This window comes from Cynocephalus volans, chromosome 3 (genome assembly GCF_027409185.1).
Source record: "Cynocephalus volans isolate mCynVol1 chromosome 3, mCynVol1.pri, whole genome shotgun sequence".
Classification (NCBI taxonomy): domain Eukaryota; kingdom Metazoa; phylum Chordata; class Mammalia; order Dermoptera; family Cynocephalidae; genus Cynocephalus; species Cynocephalus volans.
The window spans coordinates 57,701,466-57,724,951 of NC_084462.1; the positions used below are offsets into that span (position 1 = coordinate 57,701,466).

Below are 23,486 nucleotides of genomic sequence, written 5' to 3' on the forward strand. Positions count from 1 at the left end.
GTGAAAATAACTGTAGTACTGATAGAAACGTGTGCTCTTAGTTCTTTGTGTTTATGTTATTTACACAGTTGGGTAAACTTAGAGGAAGAAAGCCTTGGAGAAGAGTGTTCCTGTCAGCTTTGTAGCCTCTATCTTTCAGGCTTCTCCATCTCTACCTTACCACTGTTGCCCCCATTGTTAGTCTGCTTCTGAGGGGACAGAGCAATGGCACTCCTAAACCAGATTGGCGGTGGGGGTGGGGGCTGGCTGGAGAAGGAAGAGGCAGCAGATCCAGGCCTCACTTGATCCAGGCTAGGATTTACATGATCTGGGACAGCCAGCCATGGTCCTGGGCAGAGGTACAGATGCTGCCTCTTGCACCTAGTGCTATTCCTGTGTCACTTAACCGACAGGCTTTGAAGTGTAACGTTTTGGTCTATTTAAATCTCTCCTCTTATAATCAAAGTGATTTTTTTTTTTTAACTTGGAGGAATTAAATAAAATCTTGAGTCAAAACATTTAAATACATTATTTAAAGGATTGAGTGTTCCAATAGTTTTATTGAAATATTAGCATTTTCCATCTGAGGATTTACCCAGTTAACTTTCTGTTAATTAAAATAAATTAACCTTTTAATTGATTTATTTTCAAAATAAAATGCTTAATCAAGCCTTTGTTGAGTTCTGCCAGCAGGTTTATTGGCGGGGAAATGTAAGTATATGATCCATGCACTTGGACCTCTAGGCTAACAGCAGATCTAGACTAACAGACAGCACGTAGAAAATAGCACTAATTTGGGGGAGCTGAGTGATACCGTCCCTGAGTTATATGTAGGAGAAGGGTTTATATTGACAGATTGTTATGTTCATACCTGTGTTCTTGCCTTGAAAACATTTGGGAGTTTTCTGTGGCTTGTTAAAAAACGACAATTTTAACAACATCTTCTTTTAAAAAAGTGTTTCTGCTCCTTTGATTCAGGTACTTTTAGTGTTTACCAAAGAAGATAACCAGTGTAATGGATTCTGCAGGGCATGTGAAAAAGCAGGGTTTAAGTGTACAGTGACCAAGGAGGCTCAAGCTGTCCTTGCCTGTTTTCTGGACAAACATCATGACATTATCATCATAGACCACCGAAATCCCCGACAGCTGGATGCAGAGGCACTGTGCAGGTAAGCCCAAGGCTCAGGCCTATTCTCATTGGCATTTGTGACAATAAATGCAAGCCAGAAATACATTAAGTTAAAGTCAATCTCCCTTTTAAGTTGCCTTCAATGCATGTAAAATAAGCAAGACACTAGAACGTCATTATTTCTAGGACTGATCTTTGTCTCTTTTATTTTGCTTTGCTTTGCTTAAAATAGTAAGAAAATATGAATGAGAAACCACTAAGGGTTAAGATGAAACCCAATCTTTAATTAACCACAACTATCACCTGCATATTACCACAACAAGAATTATCATTTTCCAGATTATTTTAAAGTTATAAAAAAATTGAAAGTTGTTTTCCAGTGTTAGGTGAATGTGCCATATTTATAATACTTGCAGAATATCAGTATTGTGAGATAATTCTGGACAGCAGACATAAATATAAGAAAAGTGCTTATAAAAGAAAGTTATTTTTCACAAGGATTCGGATCCCCATGCTGGCCAGCCACCAAAAAAAGAAGAAAAGAAAGTTATTTTCTGCTATGGAATCAAGGCAAAGTAAAATACCCATTTTATTTTATTTTATTTTATTTTATTTTATTTATTTATTTTTTTGTCTTTTTCGTGACCAGCACTCAGCTAGTGAGTGCACCGGCCATTCCTATATAGGATCCGAACCCGCGGCGGGAGCGTCGCCGCGCTCCCAGCGCCGCACGCTCGGCCCAAATACCCATTTTATTTAATAGAAAACTTTATTTGGGGAATACATCATAATTTTAATATAATGTAAAAATGTATAACATAATTTTGAAGACATTTAAAATCTTGACTTTTAAGAGAGAGAGAAGATTTAAGCCAAATATAACAAGGGTTAAAAACTGAGGTGATGAACAAATGACGTCACATCAAAAGACTGTTTGCAGGTTATGTGGTGATTTCAACACGCGCTTGTTTCCTTGGTGGTGAGAACCCACATTTCTGGTTGTCAGCCTAGGTAGCTTTCATCCTAGCATGAGTTGCCTCCAGTAGAGCATCCTGTCTGGCCTTGATCTAGCGCCTGACGTGCTGTCTGGGTTCCTTACCTGTTTCAATCTGGCAGACTCCACAATAAACCATTATCACCATAGCCCAGATTTGTTTGACATGTCATCTGGCCAGTCACATAGCATATCCACAAGGAATTTCAGCCCAAGAGAAATGGAGAGAGCTCTGACCAGGGTGGAGAGTCCTAGGCTTGGCTCTTCCCCTGACCAGCTGCTTGACTCTGGGTAACTCTGTCTCTTCTCTGCGGATGTTTTATCTCTGCTATAAATTTGGAACACTTGGTTTTCCAGTTCCCTCTTAACCCTGACATTCAGTGGATACCATTCAGAGGAAGGGAGGAGAATATCTAAATCACGTGGTACTTGGTAGTCTTAGTAGAATGCTGCAAGGCAGGAGAGGTATCTGATGAGGGCCGAAGAGCTGCCAAGATAGGAAAGTGAGGAGGGGATGAGGTGCTGAGGAAAAGTTGGCCTCTTTCTCAGTCTTGTCCAGGCCCAACCTAGCCACAGGTATGTGCTGGACAATGGAAATTCATATTTATAAAGATGACTCTGCTAGATCATCCTGTGTTATAAAAGAAAAATTAACTCATATTGGTTATGCTTCACTTTTTTTTATTGTGGTAAAATATACATAACAAAATTATGCTCTACTTTTTAAAGAATAAAATATACTATTGTATACATTTTAGGAATGTTCTAAACAAATAGGGTTAATTCATTCAGCAAATTTTTATTGAGCTGTGTACAAGAGAATTTTCTAGACTAAAAGTAAATAAAATTAAATTCTTGCCTTTTACAAGCTTATACTAGTGGAGTTAAAGTATTTAAATGAAGAAAAGAATGGGAACTGGATTGTTTAATATGTGGTTTTGGAGAAGCATAGAATGTCAGGTGAGCATCTCCTCTACAAAGTGCCAACCACCCTCCATCCAGCCTCTTTGGGGATCTAGGGCTAAGGGAAAGCTCTGAGCTTTAGAAGTTCTCCTTCATATGTGAGCCCAACTTCATCCAGATTTATCTCACAGGTTGGCTAGAGTAGGTTTACTCTCCTTCCCCGGAATGGATTTCAAACATTTGAGGACAGGAATTGTGTTTACCCAAGACCTCTTCTCTTTTCTGTATTGAGTGCATCTTCACTGCTACCTTTCTTTTCCTCATGGCTGTGTCACAGCCCTGGCCAAGAATCTCAAGTCTTTCCTGCTAACTATGTTCTACTGCATCATCTCTATCTTGTTGGGTGAGGGTTTGGGGTGGGGTCCTTGTGCCGTTTGTAGTGAGTTTTCTAGAGGCAAGACCAGGTCCTGATTTATTTTCCTAAGTCAGTGTCATCTTGATTCTGGTCCTTACCCAATTTATCTTCCTTAAAATCATTCCTTTAAGGATGCCTGCCCACTATGGACTGTTTCTTCAAGAAATCTTATCCAGGTCTCCCTCCTGAACCAGCTTGCCCCCTCTCTCAGCTGACTTACATGGCTCATGAGGCCTTAGCCCTACAGAGCTCTGTCCTTCTCTTCATCCTCCCTTTTGAAATACCTAATCAGCACTGCATGTGTGTTACATGTCTCCTTGTGTAACGGAGACGAAAAAAAGGATTACACGATTACTCAAAGCACTGTGCATGCATTGAGAGGCCCAGAAGGACTGCACTTCAGTAATTTCCCCATTAGGAGGTGAAAACTGAATATGACAGTGTGATTCAAAGTTTGCCTCTCCCCTTTATTGTAAAGACAAGGAAGTTTCACAAGAAAATTCAATTGATTTTCATTACAAAAAACACAAGGATATGGACAGAATTATGGCTAAGTATAGTTTTAACAAATGGAAACTAGTAACATCAGCAAAATAAACAAAGTGACATTCCATAATGCAATTTGTAAAAGGTTAAGTTGATCCACTAACAAAAGCTTGTTCTTAGCAAATACTGTCTTTTCTTACAGCAATTTCCTTAGTATCTTTATACAAGGGCCCAGCAAAGGGGTTCAAAGGAAACTCTTCTGACCCTCTCTGTTTGCAGACTCAGCCTGGGTAGATGTCACTCCCATTCTGGGTGAATGAAAAGGCTAAATATGTGGGGTTGTGAAAAGCTTCCACAGCATAAAGGAGGGGGGAAGAATAGCAATAAAGATCAGGAAAATTATTTTCCGTAAGAAACTGAAGAACCTTTTAAAAGACATATGTTTTGTGTACTCAGAAGAGATGAAGAAATATTCCTTTGTGCAACAGGATCAAGGCTCTGTAGTGAAAGGGAAGATTTCATAAAGGGAGATTGAGGAAATAAGAAAGTACTGCTTTGAAACTCAAAATGTATTAAACAGAATTAAAATCCATATCAAATGTAAAAACAAGATTGGACTCAGAGTCCCAGATGCTTTCATACAACTTCTTGATTAACCTTGGCCTGCAGATCCTTTTTATACTTGTAAATTCCATCCTTTTCAATCTGAAACTCATTCCACATAGCAAAAAACAGTAGCAAAGTACAACTAATGGAGTTGTGCTTCCATAAAGTTTAACTCATTAAAGGGCTTTGCTGTGTTTTTATAGTGAGCCTCCATCAGGTGGCCTTTTCTCTAGTGTTGTGCCGAGACCATCAACAGGACTATCTATAGTTGCCTCTTGTGGCTTGAGACTAGTAGCTGTCTCTAGTACCTATTTCTATTCTTTTCCTAATAACAGAATCTCTGATGTTTAGCTAGGCATATGGCCACCTACAAAATATATTGCTTTTCCTAGCTTTTCTTGCAGCTGGCCTATGAAATCATCATATGCATCTTCTGGAAAGTATCCTTGAAGGACAGGAGCAGGCTCCTTTTCCTGCTGTCTGGAATGTGGACATTATGGCTAGGGCCCAGCATCTATCTTGGACTGTGAGGAAGAAGCCATGTACATATAATAATAGAGAAACACAAGGTGGAATGAGCCAGGTTCCTGACCCTGCAGAGTGCCATGGCAGCCCTGGACTGTCCCCCTCTGCGTCTCTTTCATGTGTGAGATGGGTATTGTTTAAGCCACTATTCTTTGGGGTTTTCTATCACGTATAGCCAAATCAAATCCTAACCAGGTAGTGTGGTTTTAAGAGCTTCCCAGCGTGCTTGCACTGCTTTCAGAATTTCATGCTATAAGATCATGTCGCATCTTTTTTCTGACCTTAAAATGTGCCTTTCTCATGTCCAGGTCCTTAGTCAATGTTTTGACTATGCCAAGTCATTTCTGTCTTAGTTTTCATGAATTCTAAAGCAAAAGGGTTACAACTCAGGTTCCTGACATTTCCATTTTCTAGCCAGTTTTTCCTTCTTAAGCACCAGAAAAAGTCAAGAGTGTGCCTATGCCTTTTTATACAGTTTCAGAACCCCTTCGAAGGTCTTGTCTCCAAGTAAACAAAGCCATCCCTTCCACTTCATCCTTAGCCCAGTGCCCATCATTCTTGCATCTCCAGTTATGAGTAGGTCATCCAGATCTACTTACTGAGATCATCCATGTGGTTGCTTACTTGCTATTACATCACTCAGATCTCTGTTTTTATTCTAAAAAGCTGAGAGCTGGTATGAGATGGCTGGTATGCGTACTTATATTTGCCTTTCCTCCTTCTAAATCTTTGTGATATGATGGAAACATAAACACAAGAATAGATACAGTATCCCTAGAAGTCATGGAAAGACCATTTTTGAGTCTGTGTCTCTTGTGCCCTGTTTGAGATTAGTGCTGGGATGAATATTAGTCATCAGGTGTGAAGAGTGTGCTGGCCATGTCTGTGTGAGTGGCTGCCATGACAGAGACCCTTCCGGACCTGAACAGCTCCTCCCATAGCCCTTCTCTGGGAAGCTGAGCCTGCCTGCTCTCCAGGCAGGGAGACCAGGGTTAGACTGGCGAGCAAGTCCTGCAGTAGCCTGGAAGGGCTCTTCCAGTAGAGCCATGCAGTACCCTTTAGATTGGCTTCCCCTAGAGAGGATAGACAGATGGGAGCTCGAGGAGTACAGAGTGGACACTGAGAAAAACAAATGTTGAGAGAGAGAGAGAGAGAGAGAGCAGGAGGGATGAGCTTTGTGCCCATGAAAGTGACTGGCTTGTCCCTAAGTTGTTTTTCCATTTCTGAGCAGCTTCCCTACCCCTGGTGTAGTCTGCATCTATTGTTAGACTCTAAGACTTTCTCAACCTGGGTTTCACAAGAAAGTTAAGCCCAAATGTCCTAAGGCAGGGGTGGCCAAAGGAAAACACAGTTGTGCTCATTCATATGTGTACTCTGTGTGGCTGCTTTTGAGCTACAATGCTAGAGTTGAGTAGTTACAACAGAGTCCATATGGCCTGCAAAGTTTAAAGTATTTACTCTCTGGCCCTTTACAGAAAAAGTTTGTCAAGACTGAAGCATTCATTGTGTATGACAAATTTCTCTTGTGCATCTGGAGTGGTTATGTTACGTACCATCTTTGGGAGAATTGAGAAATAGTCACTCAAATAATTTTCTGTGTTTTGCGATTCAGAAGTGGTTCTATTTCTTGAACTAACAGAACTGAAGTAATAAGGTCAGTTTCAGCTGGTCTCTGTCCCATCCTGGACACATTCTCCAGGAGGCAAGCACACTTCTGAATTGACTGGAGCAGTCTAGCTATGGTCCTCCCTTTCCCCTCCTTCTGAAGTCCCAAAACGAGTCTTCTTCCTCTCGGTCTGGGGCTGAGTTCCTCCTCTTCCTGTGGGCTAGTTTCTTCTCCCGAGTCCCGCTTTCTTCCCCCGAGTCCCGCTTTCTTCCCCAGTGTAGGATGACTTCAAAGCTGTTGCGTATCTCCAGCGGAGCACTTTCTTTTCCTTCTCCTACTCCTGTGCCACATTTATTTCTGCCCTCTTCGATCTCCTAGCTGTATTTTCATTCCCCATGGCCTTTGAAGCTGCTTCTCCAGAGGGTCGAATTCATTCTTGGTATGGAGAACTTCAGTGGAGCAGTATCTTCTACTTTTCTCCACCAGTCCTCCATTCTTAACCTTTTCTATCAAGTGTTGATTCTCTTCTTGCTGACTGATAAGTGTCTTGCATTTTCTAGTTTTGGATTTTTGTTGTTCATTTTGCCTCTATTTTACCTAGGAGCTCTTCATTCTTGTGCTGTTTAGAATGTAGTGAAGAGCTGGCCCTTGGGCTTCTTCATCCCCAGTTAAGCTAGCCATCAGCTATGCTAATACACATAAACATGCATTTCCGTTTGGTAGGAAGGGACAAATAGCACTTTTCAGAGTGGCCGGTTAGCCCAGTTGGTTAGAGCACAGTGTTATCACACCGAAGTCCAACCACCAAAAACAAACAAACAAACAAAAAAACCAAAACAAAACAAAAAAATAGCCCCTTTCATGTAAACACAACATAGGGAAAATTCTCTACCTGAAACAACATAGGTTAACAAAGATCAGAACAAGTAGAGGGCACATCATCTCAGTTAGCTGTTACATTCAGACTCCATAGTTGTTATGGTTGCCACAGTGCACTGATTGGGAGTTTGTCCCCCAGAGAGAGAGCTCAAGTAGCTAAGAAGGTGAATCCAGAGTGTGAAAGGATCTTTTGCTTTCCCTTCTGCCTCTCTCCCAACTTTATTCTACTAAAACTGTTTATTTGTTTCTTAAGAAATATTTTTATACCTATTTTAATGTTATTTTGTTTTTTATTTAAGGTCTATCAGATCATCAAAACTCTCAGAAAACACTGTTATTGTTGGTGTAGTACGCAGGTAAACTTTCATTTTTTGATGTTGCTCTTAACAGATGGCTGATAGCTTGCATGCTGTGACAGGCCTGTCCCTTTGTAGTTTGGCATTGTCTTTCTTAGTCTTTCTTTTTTTATTTTGCTTTTCCAGTTAACTTCATGGAGGAGGTTCCTGCTGTCATGCTAGGTTTTGTGATTTTGAACTACCTTTTACTTTAGAAATAGGCAAACCATGAGATAATTCTATTTCTAAAAGTATGAATATTTTCCAAGGTTATCTTCAGATATCTCTGAGGATTTGAATTATATATAAATAGAGGTATCTTATATTTAATCCTTAAATTGGAGGTAAGGAAAGACAAGAAATGTGTAAGGAGGAGGACAAATATTCAAATAAATGTTATCAGCTTATATATTTTTATAGGTAGAAGAAATTTTTCTGTGTCCTTTAAACTTTTTTCAAAGCTGTAAGGAAGAAGAGGATTTTTAAGAAAATATACTGGAAATAGAAGAAAATAGGAGAAAATTTAATTCAGTTTAAATTAAAATTTTTACATATTAAATAGATATATGGATATACCTGTATTCTGGCTGTTAATGTAATCTCTGTATCTCAAGCATTATATACTGCCAATAGGCTAAATATGAAATTGAAGCAGAAAACAATTTTCAAATTATACTTTAAATGTGTATATTAATGTAATTCATCTAAAACTATTCATAATATGACATCAAAGTATTATGTAAATTAGTGAATAGTAAAAGAGGTGAGATAGAATTGATAAAAACTGTCTTTATCATGTTCTTTTGAAGGGTGGATAGAGAAGAGTTGTCTGTAATGCCCTTCATTGCTGCTGGCTTTACAAGGGTATGTATCTGCTTCTTTGTTATATAAGTATAATTCAGGGGGAGAAATTATTTTATCTCAGTTCAGCCCAGCAAAAGGTTTGAGTTGGGCTGACCTGTGGCTCACTTGAGAGAGTGTGGTGCTGATAACACCAAGGCCACGGGTTCAGATCCCTATATAGGGATGGCTGGTTAGCTCACTTGGGAGAGCGTGGTGCTGACAACACCAAGTCAAGGGTTAAGATCCCCTTACTGGTCATCTTTAAAAAAAAAAAAAAAAAGCTTTGAGTTAATTTGAAGAAAAGAATTGTTGTCCTTGTGTTGTATTACAGTTTGTTTAACTTTATAGCCTGCTAATTAATCTATAATTTTTCACTTTCTTAGTCTCTCAAAACTATGCCTTCTAAAGTCCTCTAAACATAATAAAATCTCCATTAATGATGTATTCATTAAAAATTATACCCTAGGATGGGTGGTTATAATTCTTACATGTATACATGCAACTTTTAAAGCCAGTTCAAGGGTTCTAGAAAAAGGCAACCCAAACACAGCTCCCTTTCTTTTCTATCTGTTGGTTTCTCCTAATCCCAAAGGCCACTAGGGGCTTTGGTCAGCTGGTTGCACATGAGGCCTTAGGAGTCATGATGGAGGAAACTTAAGTAAGGCTGACCCTGATTTGTAGCCCAAATTTATATCAGTGAGGTAGTCAAGAAGCCTCGAGCCATGAATTGAGTTTAAAGTGGTCTGGGTGGGTAGTACTCCTAGGTGCCTGGCAGAAGTAAATACAGATCCTCCCCAGAGGAAGACTCCTTCATCTTTGGCCTCAGAAAATCTATACAAATAATTGTTCAGGTGCAGCAGGTAGCACTCAGTCCAAGCTAACCAATCCACAGGGAGACAAAGTATCACAAGTAGGAACTACCAGTGGAGACAAGACAGTAGAAATAGACCCTTACATTCCTCAGATATCAGAATTGTCAGACATTTCATTATAAAGCAATTATGCATATTATATGTAAAGAAATAAAAGACAAGACCAGCTGGGAAATACATGCAAGGAATAGGAAGCTACAAAAAGTGACAGCAAATTTTATGCAGAACAAAATGGAATGTTGAGAAATGAAAACATAATGCCTGAAAAATGTAAAACTTAGATAGGAGGTCAGAAGAAATTATCCAGCATGAATCACAGAGATACAATGACAGAAAATAAGTTGGAGAGGTTAAGAAGTATGGAGGATAGAATATGAAGGTTTAGTGTATATATAACTGGAATTCCAGGAGGAGAAGAGGAAGAATGGGGCATGGGAAATATTTGAAGAGCGAGCGAGTGAGAATTTTCCAGAAGTGATGAAAGAGTAATCCAAAGATTCAAAAATTCCAACAAATCCAAAGTAGAGTAAATAACAAAAGAGAACACATCAAAACCAAAAAAAAAAAAAAAAAAAGTAAAAAACCAAAGAGAAGGATCTGAAAATCAGCCAGAGAAAGAATGTCAAAAGAATGACAGCTAGCTTCTCAGCAGCAGCAAGTGGAAAACAGAAGGCAGTGGAATAATATTTCAATGTGATATAAAACAAATAACTGCCAGCCTAGAATTTCATACTCAGCCTAAATATCTTTCAGAAATGAGGGTGAAATACTTTAAACATAAATGAGGGTGAAATATGGACGCTGAGGGAGTTCGTAACTAGCAGATCCTCACAAGTAAATTCTGAAGGATGTACTTCAACCAGAAGAAATGTGAATCCCAGGTGGAAGGTCCAAAATGCAAGAAATGGGGTAAAGATAAACACATTTACTGTATAAAACACTAATAATGTCTAGTTTGATTAGAGATTACATGGAGGTAAGGACTGCAAGCCAACCATACCCCCACCCAAGTTATTGCTAACCTTTCAAGGCAAAAGAGAGCTATTTCTTTTGGCAATTCATGTAAAATTCAGAGGTATATTCCCTAAGAGCTTTATCTAATGAAAATAATTGAGAAAAGGACCCTACCCAACAAGAAATGACTAGAACAGAAACTTGGAGATTAGGGAAGGTGAAGAGGAGAAGATAAACCGTGCCATGTGCACACTCCCACATACTGCCTCCCTCTGTCTCTGGCTTTCCTCCTTTCTGTCTCTTTGTATGTATATACACATGCATGCCTATGTGCGTGCTTAATTTAATCTGTCTGACTATGTATAAATTTAGTCCCAAGTGGATAAACATAGACTGGAATATGTAATAGTCTTTTAACAGAGAGAACATACCCACAGAGAAATTTTAATAGTAGCTTGGTATTTAAATCTAGACTATCTTAGCCAACCCTAGGTATTTGCCAGGTTTGTGGGAGGAAATGGCAGTGAAAGCATTCTCATGGGCTTATCATGAAATGAGACATAGAATGAGAGTAGGCAGTGAAAGTATTCTGAAGTTTTCACCTTTGTGGCAGATGTGCAAAATAGAACATTGCTCTTTGGGAGATACTTTGTTTTGGGGGTAATGTGTATCTTGTTTTCAAATAATAGTAAAGAAATCTATGTCTGCTTTTGAGATCAGTGAAAAAGAAGGTAATCAACTATCAATAGAGCAGAAAAGTTTAATAAAACTTCTAAACTAACAGGAGGAAATATGGATTTTACAGCAAGTTGATCAAACTGGCAGGCAGGAGGAAGAGGAAACAACAGTGTAAAATCAGTCATAAACACAAAGTGAGAGAGAAGGAATACATTTTAAAATGCAAATGCGTGTGAATGGGCTGAATTCTCCATTTAAAACATAGACTGATTAGTGAGTGGTGCCGATAACACCAGCATCCGGGGTTCAATCCCTCTACTGGCCAGCTGCCAAAAAATAAAATAAAATAAAGGATAGACTCTTAGATTGGGTTTTAAAAGTACATTTATATGATATTTATAAGACACTTAAAGTGATAAAAAGAGCTTAGTAACAAAGGACCAAAGAGGTAGCAAGTTAATGCAGACAAAAGAACACAGAAAAATTAATATTAATATCAGATAAGGTGGAACTTCAGATTTTATTTTATGCATACACAATTTATATAAAAAGCACACATTAGATCGTTATTATTATATAGTTTTTGGTGCTTTTTTGTTTCCGCCTTTTTTTTGACAACCCCCACAACATACACACATATCAGCACCTGCCCCCATTTCCTGACCTCCAGTAATCCCTTTTAAATTGTATGAGAACAGCCTAGTTAACCAACATGAAGGTGAGGGTTCCTTTAAGCAAGGAATCCCAAGTTAGAAGTTGTAGGTTGCCTATTCCCGATGGATCTTTAGATTGTCCCCCCCTAAGCTGCCCGGGAAAGCATTCACACAAAGAAAAAAAAATTTCCCAGATAACTTTGAAGATCTTCATATTATTATTCTGAGGTTGTAAAACTGGCTATTCCTTTTAGCAAGTGGCTTAGAAGCCTCCATTTTCTAGTGAAACTTAGGGGATAGTTTATTCCCCCTGTCTTGGGTTATTTGCTTACCTACAGCCACTTGAGGTCATTGAGCCTTTGAAATGTACGAGGTCTCTTTGAAAGCACATAGATGCAGTGTTGGAAATATGTGTGTGTTTGCTAAGTGCTGTGTTTGAAATTTTGCACAAGGAAATCCATTAGCACAGCTGCGTTGACTGGAAAGAACATCCTGGTGGAAGATCTCACAAACCACAATCCTATATTTTCTTAGTATTATGGAGTTATTATGGAGCAAACTTGGAAATTCAAAAGTAACTGACATGCACATTCTTCCTGCCCTCTTGGTCACATCACTTAGTCAAGGTGTCTCATGAAGCCTTTACTGGAGCCACTTTTAGGTGGGTGCCCCCATGAGAATACTTCCATACAAAGAGCACAAAAGCTTACAATAGTCACTTTAGAAGTACCTGACTTAGGAAATGTGGAGGTAGTGACAAGCTCACCATTTTGTAGGTGAGGAATCCAAGAGGATGACCAGTCCTCAGAGACCGCAAGTGCTAACTAATCTTCTCATTCAGAGTCCCCTGCTCTCCTGTGACAAAAGGATGCTCAGATGACCGAAAAGAACAACAAGACCTAGAAGGAAGGGGATTCTCCCAAGTCTCATGGCTTGTAGGAGGTGGTGCCAAGACTTGAGCCTGAAAGCTACACTACAGCAAAACCCCTGATAATCAGGGGGGCAGACAGCTATCTTGTGGATTAGCCATGGTTCTGGATCACAAAGTGGAGGGAGGACCTGCCTGCCTCCTCAGTTGAACTTGGCAGTTGAACATTTGCTGACTAAAATCTCTAGGGTTGGGGTTTGGTGTTTCTTACTGCAGGGTGTATATTAGAATTCCCTGAAGAGCATCTCTAGAGAGAGTCTGTTCCAGTTGGTCTGGGGAGGGGCCTATATGTTGGTATTGTTTTTTTTCAAATTATGGGTACTTCTAATATGCAGCCAAGAGTTGAGAACCACTGGGTAAAGCCTAGCAAGGTGGGGCTTAGGTCCTGGCAGTGGGTGTGATATACTTTGGAGAAAGTGAAGTTGAGTCAGCCCAGGAAGTCTGCAGGGTTTGTTGCAGCAGCTGTTCTTATGGGATGGGGGTAGGGAGAGGAGACTAGCTGCTGTTTAAGCAGAGGGAATAGCAGTCTTGCTCCATAAGGATCCCTGGACCGGATCCTCCACCCTCCATGCTCTGTGGGGTTGTTGGGACAGAAATGAAAATAGGAGAGGGGCAGGAAAGATGAGATGTTGAGGCCTATAGAACAATGTTTAGACACACAGAACCAAGCAGAGGTAATGAGGGGGAAGGCAGAGAGTGGGAACAAGATGCTGTACATTTGGTCACAGGTGCTAGTTTTATTGACTTTGGTTTCTACCTTTGGGTTAAAAAATTTTGGTGGATATATAACATTGATACCCAAAGAAAAATCTGGTTGCGTGCATGGGAGGCCATTTGTTGAACGGAATAGGCATGCCCCCTGTCCTGGGGACTCCTGTCTGTCTGAAGGCCCCCACCCCTTGTCTGCTGGAGTAGCGCAGGCACTATGCCCAGAGTCTCTCCACTTTGTCCCTGCCCAGTCAGCAGTGGATGCTTGTGTGGACCATTCTTGGACATCCCCATGGAGTCCTGGCTGGCTGAGACATGGGCAGCAGGTCCAGCACTTTCTTCCCCTCTTGGTCTGTGGGAGCTGGTAGGCATGTCACCTCATCAGACCTCTGAGTGAGAAGGGCTGTGGTCTGGCCTATAGGCATAGGGACCATCATGCCCCTGGCCAGCAGTCCTTGCCTTACATCCTGAGGATGGCAACAGCTGTTCTTTACATCGTGCAGCAGTTTGTAGTTAGAGAGCTTTCTCAAATCATCTTTTTATTCTCATCGTGATCTGTGGTGGGTAGGAACAGTGTTATTTTTCTTGTTGTACAGGTAAGGAAGCAGGCTCAGAAAGGTTAAATGCCTCATTTAGGATCATACAGCTTTTAAGGCATGAACCTGCACCTGGATTTTTAGGGTGCTTGACACCCAGACAAGACCGTGATCACTGTTCAGACAGGGAACATCTGCCTTCACCTTGACGGTAGAAGGAACTCTTCAAGGCTGCTGTGTGTCCCATATTGGTCTGGCTGGAGCTTGTAGATAGAGGCCTTCAGAGGACTTGCCTCTTAGGCCTCAGCTTCCTCCTGAGTCAGATAGAGCATTATCCATTTATTGTGTAAAAGCAAAGAGCTCTTAACAGAAACAGGGGAGGAGTAAATGCTCACAAATAACTTTTACATCTGAATAGAACTATGTATTATTCTATTTCTGTTGTTTATAACAAAATACACGGAACTGGGTATTTTATAAGGAAAACAAAATTTATTCCTTACAGTTTCTGAGGCTGGGAAATCCAAAGTCCAGGGAACACAGCTGGTGAAGGCTTTCTTTGGTGGTGACTTCAGTGATGGCAGGGTATCACATTGCAAAAAGTGGCTAAGCAGAGAGAGCTAACCTCCTCATTCACTCTCCTTTTAAAGCCCTCCAAACCATACCCATGACTACCATTTTTAATCCATTCACTACTGCATAGTCCTACAATCTAATCACCTCTCAAGGTCCCACCTTTCAATTACTGCAATAGGATTTCCCACCCTCTTAACACTGTCACAGTGGGGGTCAAGTTTTGGGGGGACACTAAATCCAAGGCAAACTATGTGACAGAACACACTTCTAAGATGTCTTCATGGAATCCATAATTTGATGGTGGGTTGGATCCATCTTCTCAGAACTATTTAATTTGCTTTGTCATGAGATGTTTCCATTATGTAAGGTTATTATACAAGATACTTAATGTCCACAGCAGTAAGAGACACTGGGCATATCCATGGCTTCTGCTGGTAACCTCTGCTGTGGAAGATAATCATCTGCTGGCTTCGCTGAGCCACTGTTGGAGGTTAGAGTAGGAAAATGTTGCCGGAGTGGGGGTTTCCTCTGTGAAGTACAGGCACAAATGGAAGTGCAAGCATATTTTTACTTACTGTGAGCTTGTATAACTTTAGAGAGAACAAAAGACTGTTCTTGAATATACTCTTAACTAGGACTTTAGGTAAATTTCCTCCTCTACATATTGTAGCCCCTGCTATATCAGCGACATGCAGGCAACCCAAATGCTTTTAAACACAAGTCACTGAAAGAAAAGCATTCTTAAACCCCATTTTTTAGAAAGCTAATTTGGTGCCTATGTTGTGAGGCTGCTGCACAGAAAAGGAACCAGAACACCCAACTGAGAATTTAAAAGGGCGTTTTATTGGCTGGCCAGCGACTGTCCCTTCAAGAAAGTTTTTGGAAGGGAACAGCCCTGAATTGAAGTTTAGAGGGATTTTTAAAAGGTACATTTTTACATTAGTCACACAGTTAAAGTTATCATATAGTTACATACTTAGTTATCATATAATCATACACGTTCCCTCTTAGTGTGAGGAGGGAGGGGGAGGCCTAGCGCAAGCTGATAACAGAAGCTGAAACAAGCTTGTTAATCACTCAGGGGCAGCTTGGGTGGGGAACAGCAAACAAAATTCAAACTTTTCTAAGGGCAGGCTAATATTTAGCTTTTCACCTCTATCAAGGCGGGGCTAAAGAGCTGAGGGGGATTTTTAAGCAATAGCTTTTTTTTAAAGCAATTCAAATACCACTTAAACTTAATTAATCTATCTTGTCACACAGCAAGCAGTTTTACAGAAGCGAGTTGCATGTTATGAAAGTGGGGGTCTCCCTATCTCACCCATAAATTTCATCTCTCATCTTCTGTTCATCATTCGTAATAATAAAGTACTTTTTAGATTCCAGTTGCCAAATTGAGAAGTTTGTTTAGAAGAGTTATTTTTATTGGCATTTTTAAGTATTTGAAGATACACCTTTGTTTGTCTACAAAATCCCCCTTTCTGTTTGTAGAGGTATATAGAAAATCCCAACATCATGGCCTGTTACAATGAACTGCTCCAGCTGGAGTTTGGAGAGGTGCGATCACAACTGAAACTCAGGTAATTCTACTATTTCTGGAAAGCCCTCCGGGCCACACAGTGCAGCATGGCAAGTGAGGACCTTGGTTGTTCGGGTTGATTTTTGGCCATAACTGACCTCCTGCCAAAATGGGATGGGATGGTGGGGTGGCGACTCTCTTTACACAGACTTTCTAGATGTCTAACAAGGGATCACGCTAGGGATTGGAAACTCACATTGAACGATGGGGCCTGTATGGAAAAACAAAACATAAACTGTTTGTTTTTCCCTCTATGCTCTTACAGCCCAAGAACACAGAAGACCGACTTCTGTGACCAAATATGTGGGTACTTCTCCCCACCAGCAAGCAAGCAAGCAATTCTCCAGCGGACACCAGCTGGGTGTCCTCCAATTCAATTCTGACACTGTCTACCTGGAGATAGCATCAGGTCTCACAGATTGAGGGCTCAGTTCCCAAGACTCTCCCCCACTTCAGATGCCAGTCGCAAGTCCAGGCCTCTAGAACTTCTGACAAACCGACTGTAAATCAGGGTTCCCACAACACCTTCTTTTGGTTCGATGAGTTTGCTTGAGTGGCTCACAGAACTCAGGGTAACACGTACTTACATTTACTTGTTATTACAAAGGATGTTACAAAGGATACAGAGGAAGAGATGCATGAGGCGAGGTATGGGGGAAGGGGCACAGAGCTTCTGTGCCCTGCCAGGGCACACCACCCTCCAGGACCCTCCATGTGTTCAGCTGTACAGAAGCTTTCCAAACTCAGGCCTCTTGGTTTTTATGGAGGCTTCATTACAGAGGCATGATTGATTAAATCATTTGGCTACTGGTGATACTTAACCTTCATCCTGAAGCTACCCAGGGGCTACCAGCCATCATTAGCATACAAAAAGACTCTTCTCACTTTGGAGATTCTAAGGATTTCAGGAGTTGTATGTCAGGAGATGGGGATGTAGACAAAATATATATTTTCACAATATCACAGGGCCCCTCCCCAAAATAGTAGTGAAAAAAGGAGACTGTGAAATTGTATATATTATGTTTTGTTTTCTAAGGAAAAAAATACTTTTAACACACACACACACACAACCAATTGACATTGGTTATCCCTGGTAGGTGACATTTTTTCTTCCCTACAATAAGCATTTTATAATTTGCTTTTAATAAACAGGTTTTTAGTTTTAAGTGAAGTGAGTAAAAGCCTGGTTCTTTGTGGAACAAGAAAAGCAGAAGAATTAGTAAAATTATATCAGGTGACAGAGGAAAATAAAGTCAGCTTCCTGTCATTTTAGGTTTCTTCCTTGGGTGTTCTACTATTCTTTAACATTCCCTTTACCAGGGACCAAAGAGAGCAGTGGATCATTCCGTTTGTATACACCCAAGTCAGAGAGAAGGGGATCAGAATTGGGGTATTAAGATTAGTAGAGACGAGTGAAGGGTTCCACATATAGGAAAGAAAAGTACTTCATAGACACAATGAAGCAAATGAATAGGCAGAGTGTAGTAACCAAAGAAGTGCTGCTGGGCATAAATGTCTAAAGGCTAGTGTGGTATACAAAAGAGCTCCTTTATGTTGCTGGATTTTGCAAGCAAACTTTAGGTAGACGGTTGCCCTTAGGCCTGCTTCATTCCTTAGTTCCTCACTCTGGGGTCATCTTTGGCCTGGCTGTAGCACTCCCATGGTGAGTTAAGCTATCACACTCTCTCAGAGGAGAGTAGAATTTTGGAGCAGGAGGTGATGATACTTTATTTTATCTAACGGAGGTTCAAAAACTGATACCCAAGGAGTTAACTGACATATCCAGTAAAAGGCAAAGATAGTCTTTTAGGTTGTATCCCACATTTTCAAAACTGCAGTTATTGTCATTCTCCTACCTCAAACCTTTCCTTCCTGCATACCTTCTACCATCATCTACCCTGTGGTACTTACTAGACTGAAACCCCTGTGTCTCCTACACACATCCCTAAATTCAGGCACTCACCAAGTCCTATTGATCTTACTTCCTAAGAATCTTTGGAATCTATTCACTTATTTTAATCTTCACTGCTACTCTCTTGGTAAACTAAGATCTTCTTTTACCCGGATTATTGAAACTATCAGTTTGTCTCCCTATATCTAGTCTTGACTCTTGTCCATTCTCTACACTGCAGTAACACATAACTCCGTTTGTGTTTGTGTTCGGCAACTCCCCACTGCCTTCAAGATAAAGTCCAAATTCCTAATGCAGTCTACGGTGCTCTCCACAGTCTGTCCACTGCTTCCATCTCTGTCCTCATCTCCCACCATGCCATGCTTTGTTCTCTGTACTCCAACTGACAGCCATATGGAGATGTCCGTTATAAAAGGAGATGTAAAAATATGAAGGGAAGGGGAAATGTGGGGCTAGAGAACTGGGAGAAATAGACTTGTTCTGCCAGATATTAAAATGCACTAAAAAGCTGTAACAAGTTTTGTGTTACTGCTAGATTGGTAAGCTAGTATATGAAGTCTACAAACTGACTTGAGTATATTTAAGAATTTAATATGTGATCAACATGGCATTTTAAATCACACAGGTAAGAGTAGACTTTTCAGTGAATAGAATTGTGACAACTGGTTAACTAGTTGGAAAGAAAATTAAGTTATATCCCGATCTTACACCCTACTCCAATGAATTAAAGACTTAAATGTGAAAAAGTAAGACCACATAAGTACTAAAAAATATAAGCATAGTGAAAGAAAGTGAGCCGAGATGCTGGATACCATTCAAGCTTTATTAAAGGAAGAAAATCTGCCAGGTTGTGCTCAAAGTGGCAGGAGCCCCGGCTGCCCTGAAAATGGTGGACAGCACCAGGTGTGGGGGTGGTAGAGCTTATATAGTGCACCAAGGGCTGACTGATACCATCTAGGAGGGTCATTATGCTAATATGGATGGGGTGGAGAACTGCGCCCTTGCAGAAGCAAAAGGGGTTTCTGATTAAGTCAGGAGGCTTCTCGCAAAGGGGAGGGGGGAGGGGAGGAGGTGGGCGGCGCCATTTTGTATGTGGGCTTGTCTAAAGGGGCGCCAGTTATGTTGCAGATCTATTATTCCTGCCTTTTAAGTATAGGAAAAAGGGTGGAGGTCTCATTCTTCTGAAGCTACTTCCTGCTGGAAATGGGCAAAGATATGGAAAAAATAAAAGATTTAGGTGGTGGGGTATTGGTTTCGTGTGGGGAGGCTGTATTCCTCCGGGGAAGGGTCACTGATTCCGAGGGACTGATATCCTCCTTGCAGGAACAATTTGGCGACCTTTCGGTTGGTGAAGGCCTGCATACATTCCTGCAAGAAATTAGAGAAACACCCAAAAGAGACAGGGACCAAAAAGTAGGATGAGTCCCAGCACAGTTAGGGGTCCTAGTAGGGGCATAAGCCAGGGTATCCAAGGGTTTAGTGAAATGGTTTAAGTTGTATTGGATCACCCTCGACTCATTTATTTAATAACAGCATTCCTCCCCCAAGAAGAGGCAGGTGCCTTCCTTCTCGCTGTAAAGGAAATAAAGGGCCTAACAGTTCTGTAAAGCAACTGTCGTGAGTGAGGTGACCTGTCACTGGAGGGAGGAGATGCCGTATATGCTTAGTTCTTCTGAGAGTTTTTGATAGAATTGAGAGGCAGTAGCAGGGCCCGCTATGCCAGTCCCAGTTGCAGGAAGGATCCCTGCCCCAATTAAAAGGGTACAATTAGTGCCGTACCGGAGCGGGGGGCACTTCCTGAGGGGGGGGGGTTGAAGTTAGTCCCAGTCCCGTCTCCATCCCTCCATCTGTCTTGGAGGGACAAGCCAAAAGAATATGGAATAAATCACATTGGGGAGGCAGGCAACAGGATAACATAGTTTTACAAAGGAAATTTATTCCAGTTTTAGGGCATGGATGAGGAGGGGTAAGTGATGGTAGCATTTGGTGTTAGTAAGGCAGAGTGTGGGCAGGCCCTGCACGACATTGACAGCCCCCACTGAGGTGAGATTAGAGGAAAGTGAAGAGATGTTTGTGGAAACGTTAGGGGCTGCATCAACAGGGAGGAGGGTGACCACAAAAAGTTTCTCGCGAAGTGGGACACAGATGAGTCACTTGGGGACCAGTCTGATTCGCTGAGGACTGCATTGTCCCTGCGGACCTGGAAACTCCATGTTCCAGGTAAGGGGGAGCATTGAGATAGGAGGAAAAACAAGGGAAGGATGCAAAGGGTTAGGGAGCCAAAAGAATTTAAAGGGGACATTGCCACAATGAAATTTCTAAGAAGCATCCTACCAATAGGAGGTAAAGGAGTGCCAGGAGAAATCTTCCTATAATGTTACAATCTTTTGGGGTAGCACTGGCCAATCAATCCTGTAGCAAGTACTAGAACAGATAGTATAATAGTAGCTCTTGTGCAAGGGACATGGAGCAGGACTGCAAGAGTGAGAGGATAATCGTTGGGGGAAGATCATCCTTCTTTTGGGATTGGCAGAAGAACGAAGGTCCTGGAGAAATCAGTTTAGGATTTTCATCCTAAAATGGATGAAGTGTGAGGAGATATAGAGTTGGGGGTTGAGTAGAGGGACCCCTCTGGCTTGGTGTTAACAGATTTTTGGGTAAAGGCTCAGGTGCTAGTTTTACCAAGGATAATTGATACCAAAGGGGCCTTTCTTAGAAGTACTTTTACTGCTGTGGGGTTGGCGAGAAGTACTGTATAAGGCCCTTCCCAGCATGGTGAGAGGGGCTTTGGGATTCAGGTTTTAATATACACTTGCTGTCCCTGGCTGAGTTTAAAGTCTGAGGGGGTGATGGGGAAACGATGAGGTAATAGAAGGTTGACCTGTTCCCTAAGAAAATCCCTAATGAGCGAAAGAGTAGGGAGATACTGGCCTAAAGGCGATGAGCTGGAAGAGAGGTGTGAGAGTGAAGGGCCTACATAAGTTCGAGGGGGCTGAGGCCTGTATTCTTGCGGGGGGCAGCCCATAGGTGAGTGAGTGACTGGTGAGTAGGCCAAAACGAGGGATGATTTCTTAGATGAGAGCATGCGTTACTGCCATAGCATCCTCTGAAGTGCAGGGAAAAGCCCCAATCCAACCTGAAAAGGTATCTACTAAGGTTAGAAGATAGCATGTCCTTTTGTGGGGAGAGTAATATAAAGGCTGAAAAGGTGTAGTAAAGGTTCATAGCCTATATGAACTGAATTATGGAAATCTCAACTTGTATAGTGGGGAGGACATAGCAACCGGAGAGAGTATACCAGTTGTCCTTTCTCTGTGCTCCCAACTGTTGGAGGTGTTGTATTTCTTGGGGTGTGTATTGGGATAAGGGGTGTAGGGGCCATGAGAAGAACCTGAGCAGGAAAGGAAGAGTGGGGGGCCTGGTGATTGAGCAGCCTGTTTTGCAGTTAGATCTTCCAGTTTGTTTCCCTGAGCTGTGGGGTCATTGGAGATTCGGTGTCCTCTGCAGTGTATGAACCCAACCTCCTTTTGGAGTTGTGCAGCCTCAGTAGCTTGTGTTAGATTTACTATGGCATAACCTGCCTGCGGGGTGGGCGTGGAGGTTGCGCTCCCATCTATGAACCGTGTAATGGAATGCGGGGAGATGTGTGGAAAGGGATTGAGAAAGAGGTCTAAAGCCTCTTGCAATTGTGTTTTAAGGGTCTTGAGTGTTTTGGGATGAGAGTGGCTAGATTTAAAGGAGAGCAAGGTTTAAGGAGAACTGGGAGTTTTCAATGAAGGTAAGGTGAATAAGTTGTAGGCGGGAAAGGGAGAGAATTTACTCGGCCTTATGGCTGAGAAGGTCTTGACTGTTTGTTGTTTAAAAGTTAGTTTAGAGTTTTCTTATGCTAGAAGGGCAGCTGCCGCCAAGGCCTGTAAACAGGGGCCCATTCTTGAGATGTGGTGTCTAGTTATTTAGAGGTTTGTAACTGGGGAGAAAATATCTTGCCTTTTGTCCCAAAATCCTGACTGCTAATCCTTGGGTTTCGGTGACATATAGGATAAAAGGATGAGATAGGTTTGGGAGAGAGATAGAGCTGGGGCTGTGAGGAGAGTGGCTTTTAATCTCTGGAAGGGAGAATGAATGGGCTTTGTGGGATATAAAGGAATGGCAGGATCCCCTTTGGCTGCCCCGTAAAGTGGCTTTGCAAGCACACCAAAGGTAGGAATCCATAGGCGCAGATGCCCTGCAAGCCCCGAGAAAGAAAGGATTTCACCCTTTGTGGTAGGAGTAGGGAGTTCAGAAATTAGACTCTTGAACTGAAGGAGAAGAAATCTGGGCCTTGCTGGGGAACACTCGATATCCCCTGGAGGCCAGGAAATTAAGGAGAGCAACAGTGCAGGCCTGTGAATCCTCATAGGAAGGGCTACAAAGGAGGAGGCCATTCACATATTGTATTAAAGTGCTAGAGTTGTGGGGGAAGTTCAGATAAGTCTTGAGCTAAGGCCTGGCTGGAAAAGTGAGGGCTATCTCAAAACCCCTGAGGCAGTACTGTCCCAGTAAGTTGTTGGGAATGGCGCATGTCAGGATTAATCCTATACTAAACAGTATGAGCCGTTAGGCTTTATAACTGGAAGGATGGATGTATTGAAAGGCAAGCGGGTAAGCCATGAGAGATGAGAAGAAAGGAGTTTGTGTACGACGAGTTTTAAGCCTATTAGGTGTTTGTTAGCAATGGGGTACAGTGGGACATTAGGGAATAAAGAGGGGTTCCACAATTTAACAAGGAAAGGGGAGTGGTGCGTAACAATGGAGGGAGAAGCGTCCCATACTATGGATTAACCTTGTCTGAGGGGGAGGGGAAGGTGGAAGCCCCAGGGGCCAGGTCTGGGTGTGGCCTGTAACAGAAGTATTATAGCTGGAGTTAAAGCGTTTAGGGTAAGAGTAGCTTTGAATTTGAAAAGAATGTCCCATCCCAGTAAGGGGGCTGGGTATTGAGGCATTATTAAGAATTTGTGTGTGAATTGGGTGTGTTGTAGGGTGTAGGAAAGGGCTTGAGTGATCCGTGGGTGGTATTCTGATCCCGTGACCCCTACTATTGTGATAGAGGATGGGGTTGTTGGTCCTGCATACTTAGGAAGGGTAAAGTAAATGGCCCCTGTATCAATGACAAAAGAGATCAGCTTACCTGCTACAAGGCGAGTTACCCTGGGCTCACACATGGTGATCTCCGTGGGGGCCTCAGACCCTGAACATCACCAGTCCTCTTCCTGGGCAAAGACTAGAAGCTCTGGTAGGGATGGCCGTGAAGCCAAAGGCTGTAGGTTGGGGACTGGGCCACTCCCTCTCTGGCAAGTGGCACAGTTAATCCCCCAGTGACCTGGCCATTTGCAGTGAGGATGGGTTACGACAGG

General features: G+C 41.9%; 1 protein-coding gene across 1 annotated transcript in view; it reads left to right on the forward strand.

Annotated features, from left to right (window-relative positions):
- The window catches only part of PDE8A (phosphodiesterase 8A), a 159,491-nt gene that overhangs the window by 77,624 nt on the left and 58,381 nt on the right, over positions 1 to 23,486 (forward strand). The window contains exons 3-6 of the mRNA XM_063088669.1: positions 958 to 1,148; positions 7,822 to 7,878; positions 8,667 to 8,721; positions 16,094 to 16,182. Coding sequence (XP_062944739.1) covers positions 958 to 1,148; positions 7,822 to 7,878; positions 8,667 to 8,721; positions 16,094 to 16,182 — 392 coding nt within the window. The remainder of the gene's footprint in view (positions 1 to 957; positions 1,149 to 7,821; positions 7,879 to 8,666; positions 8,722 to 16,093; positions 16,183 to 23,486) is intronic.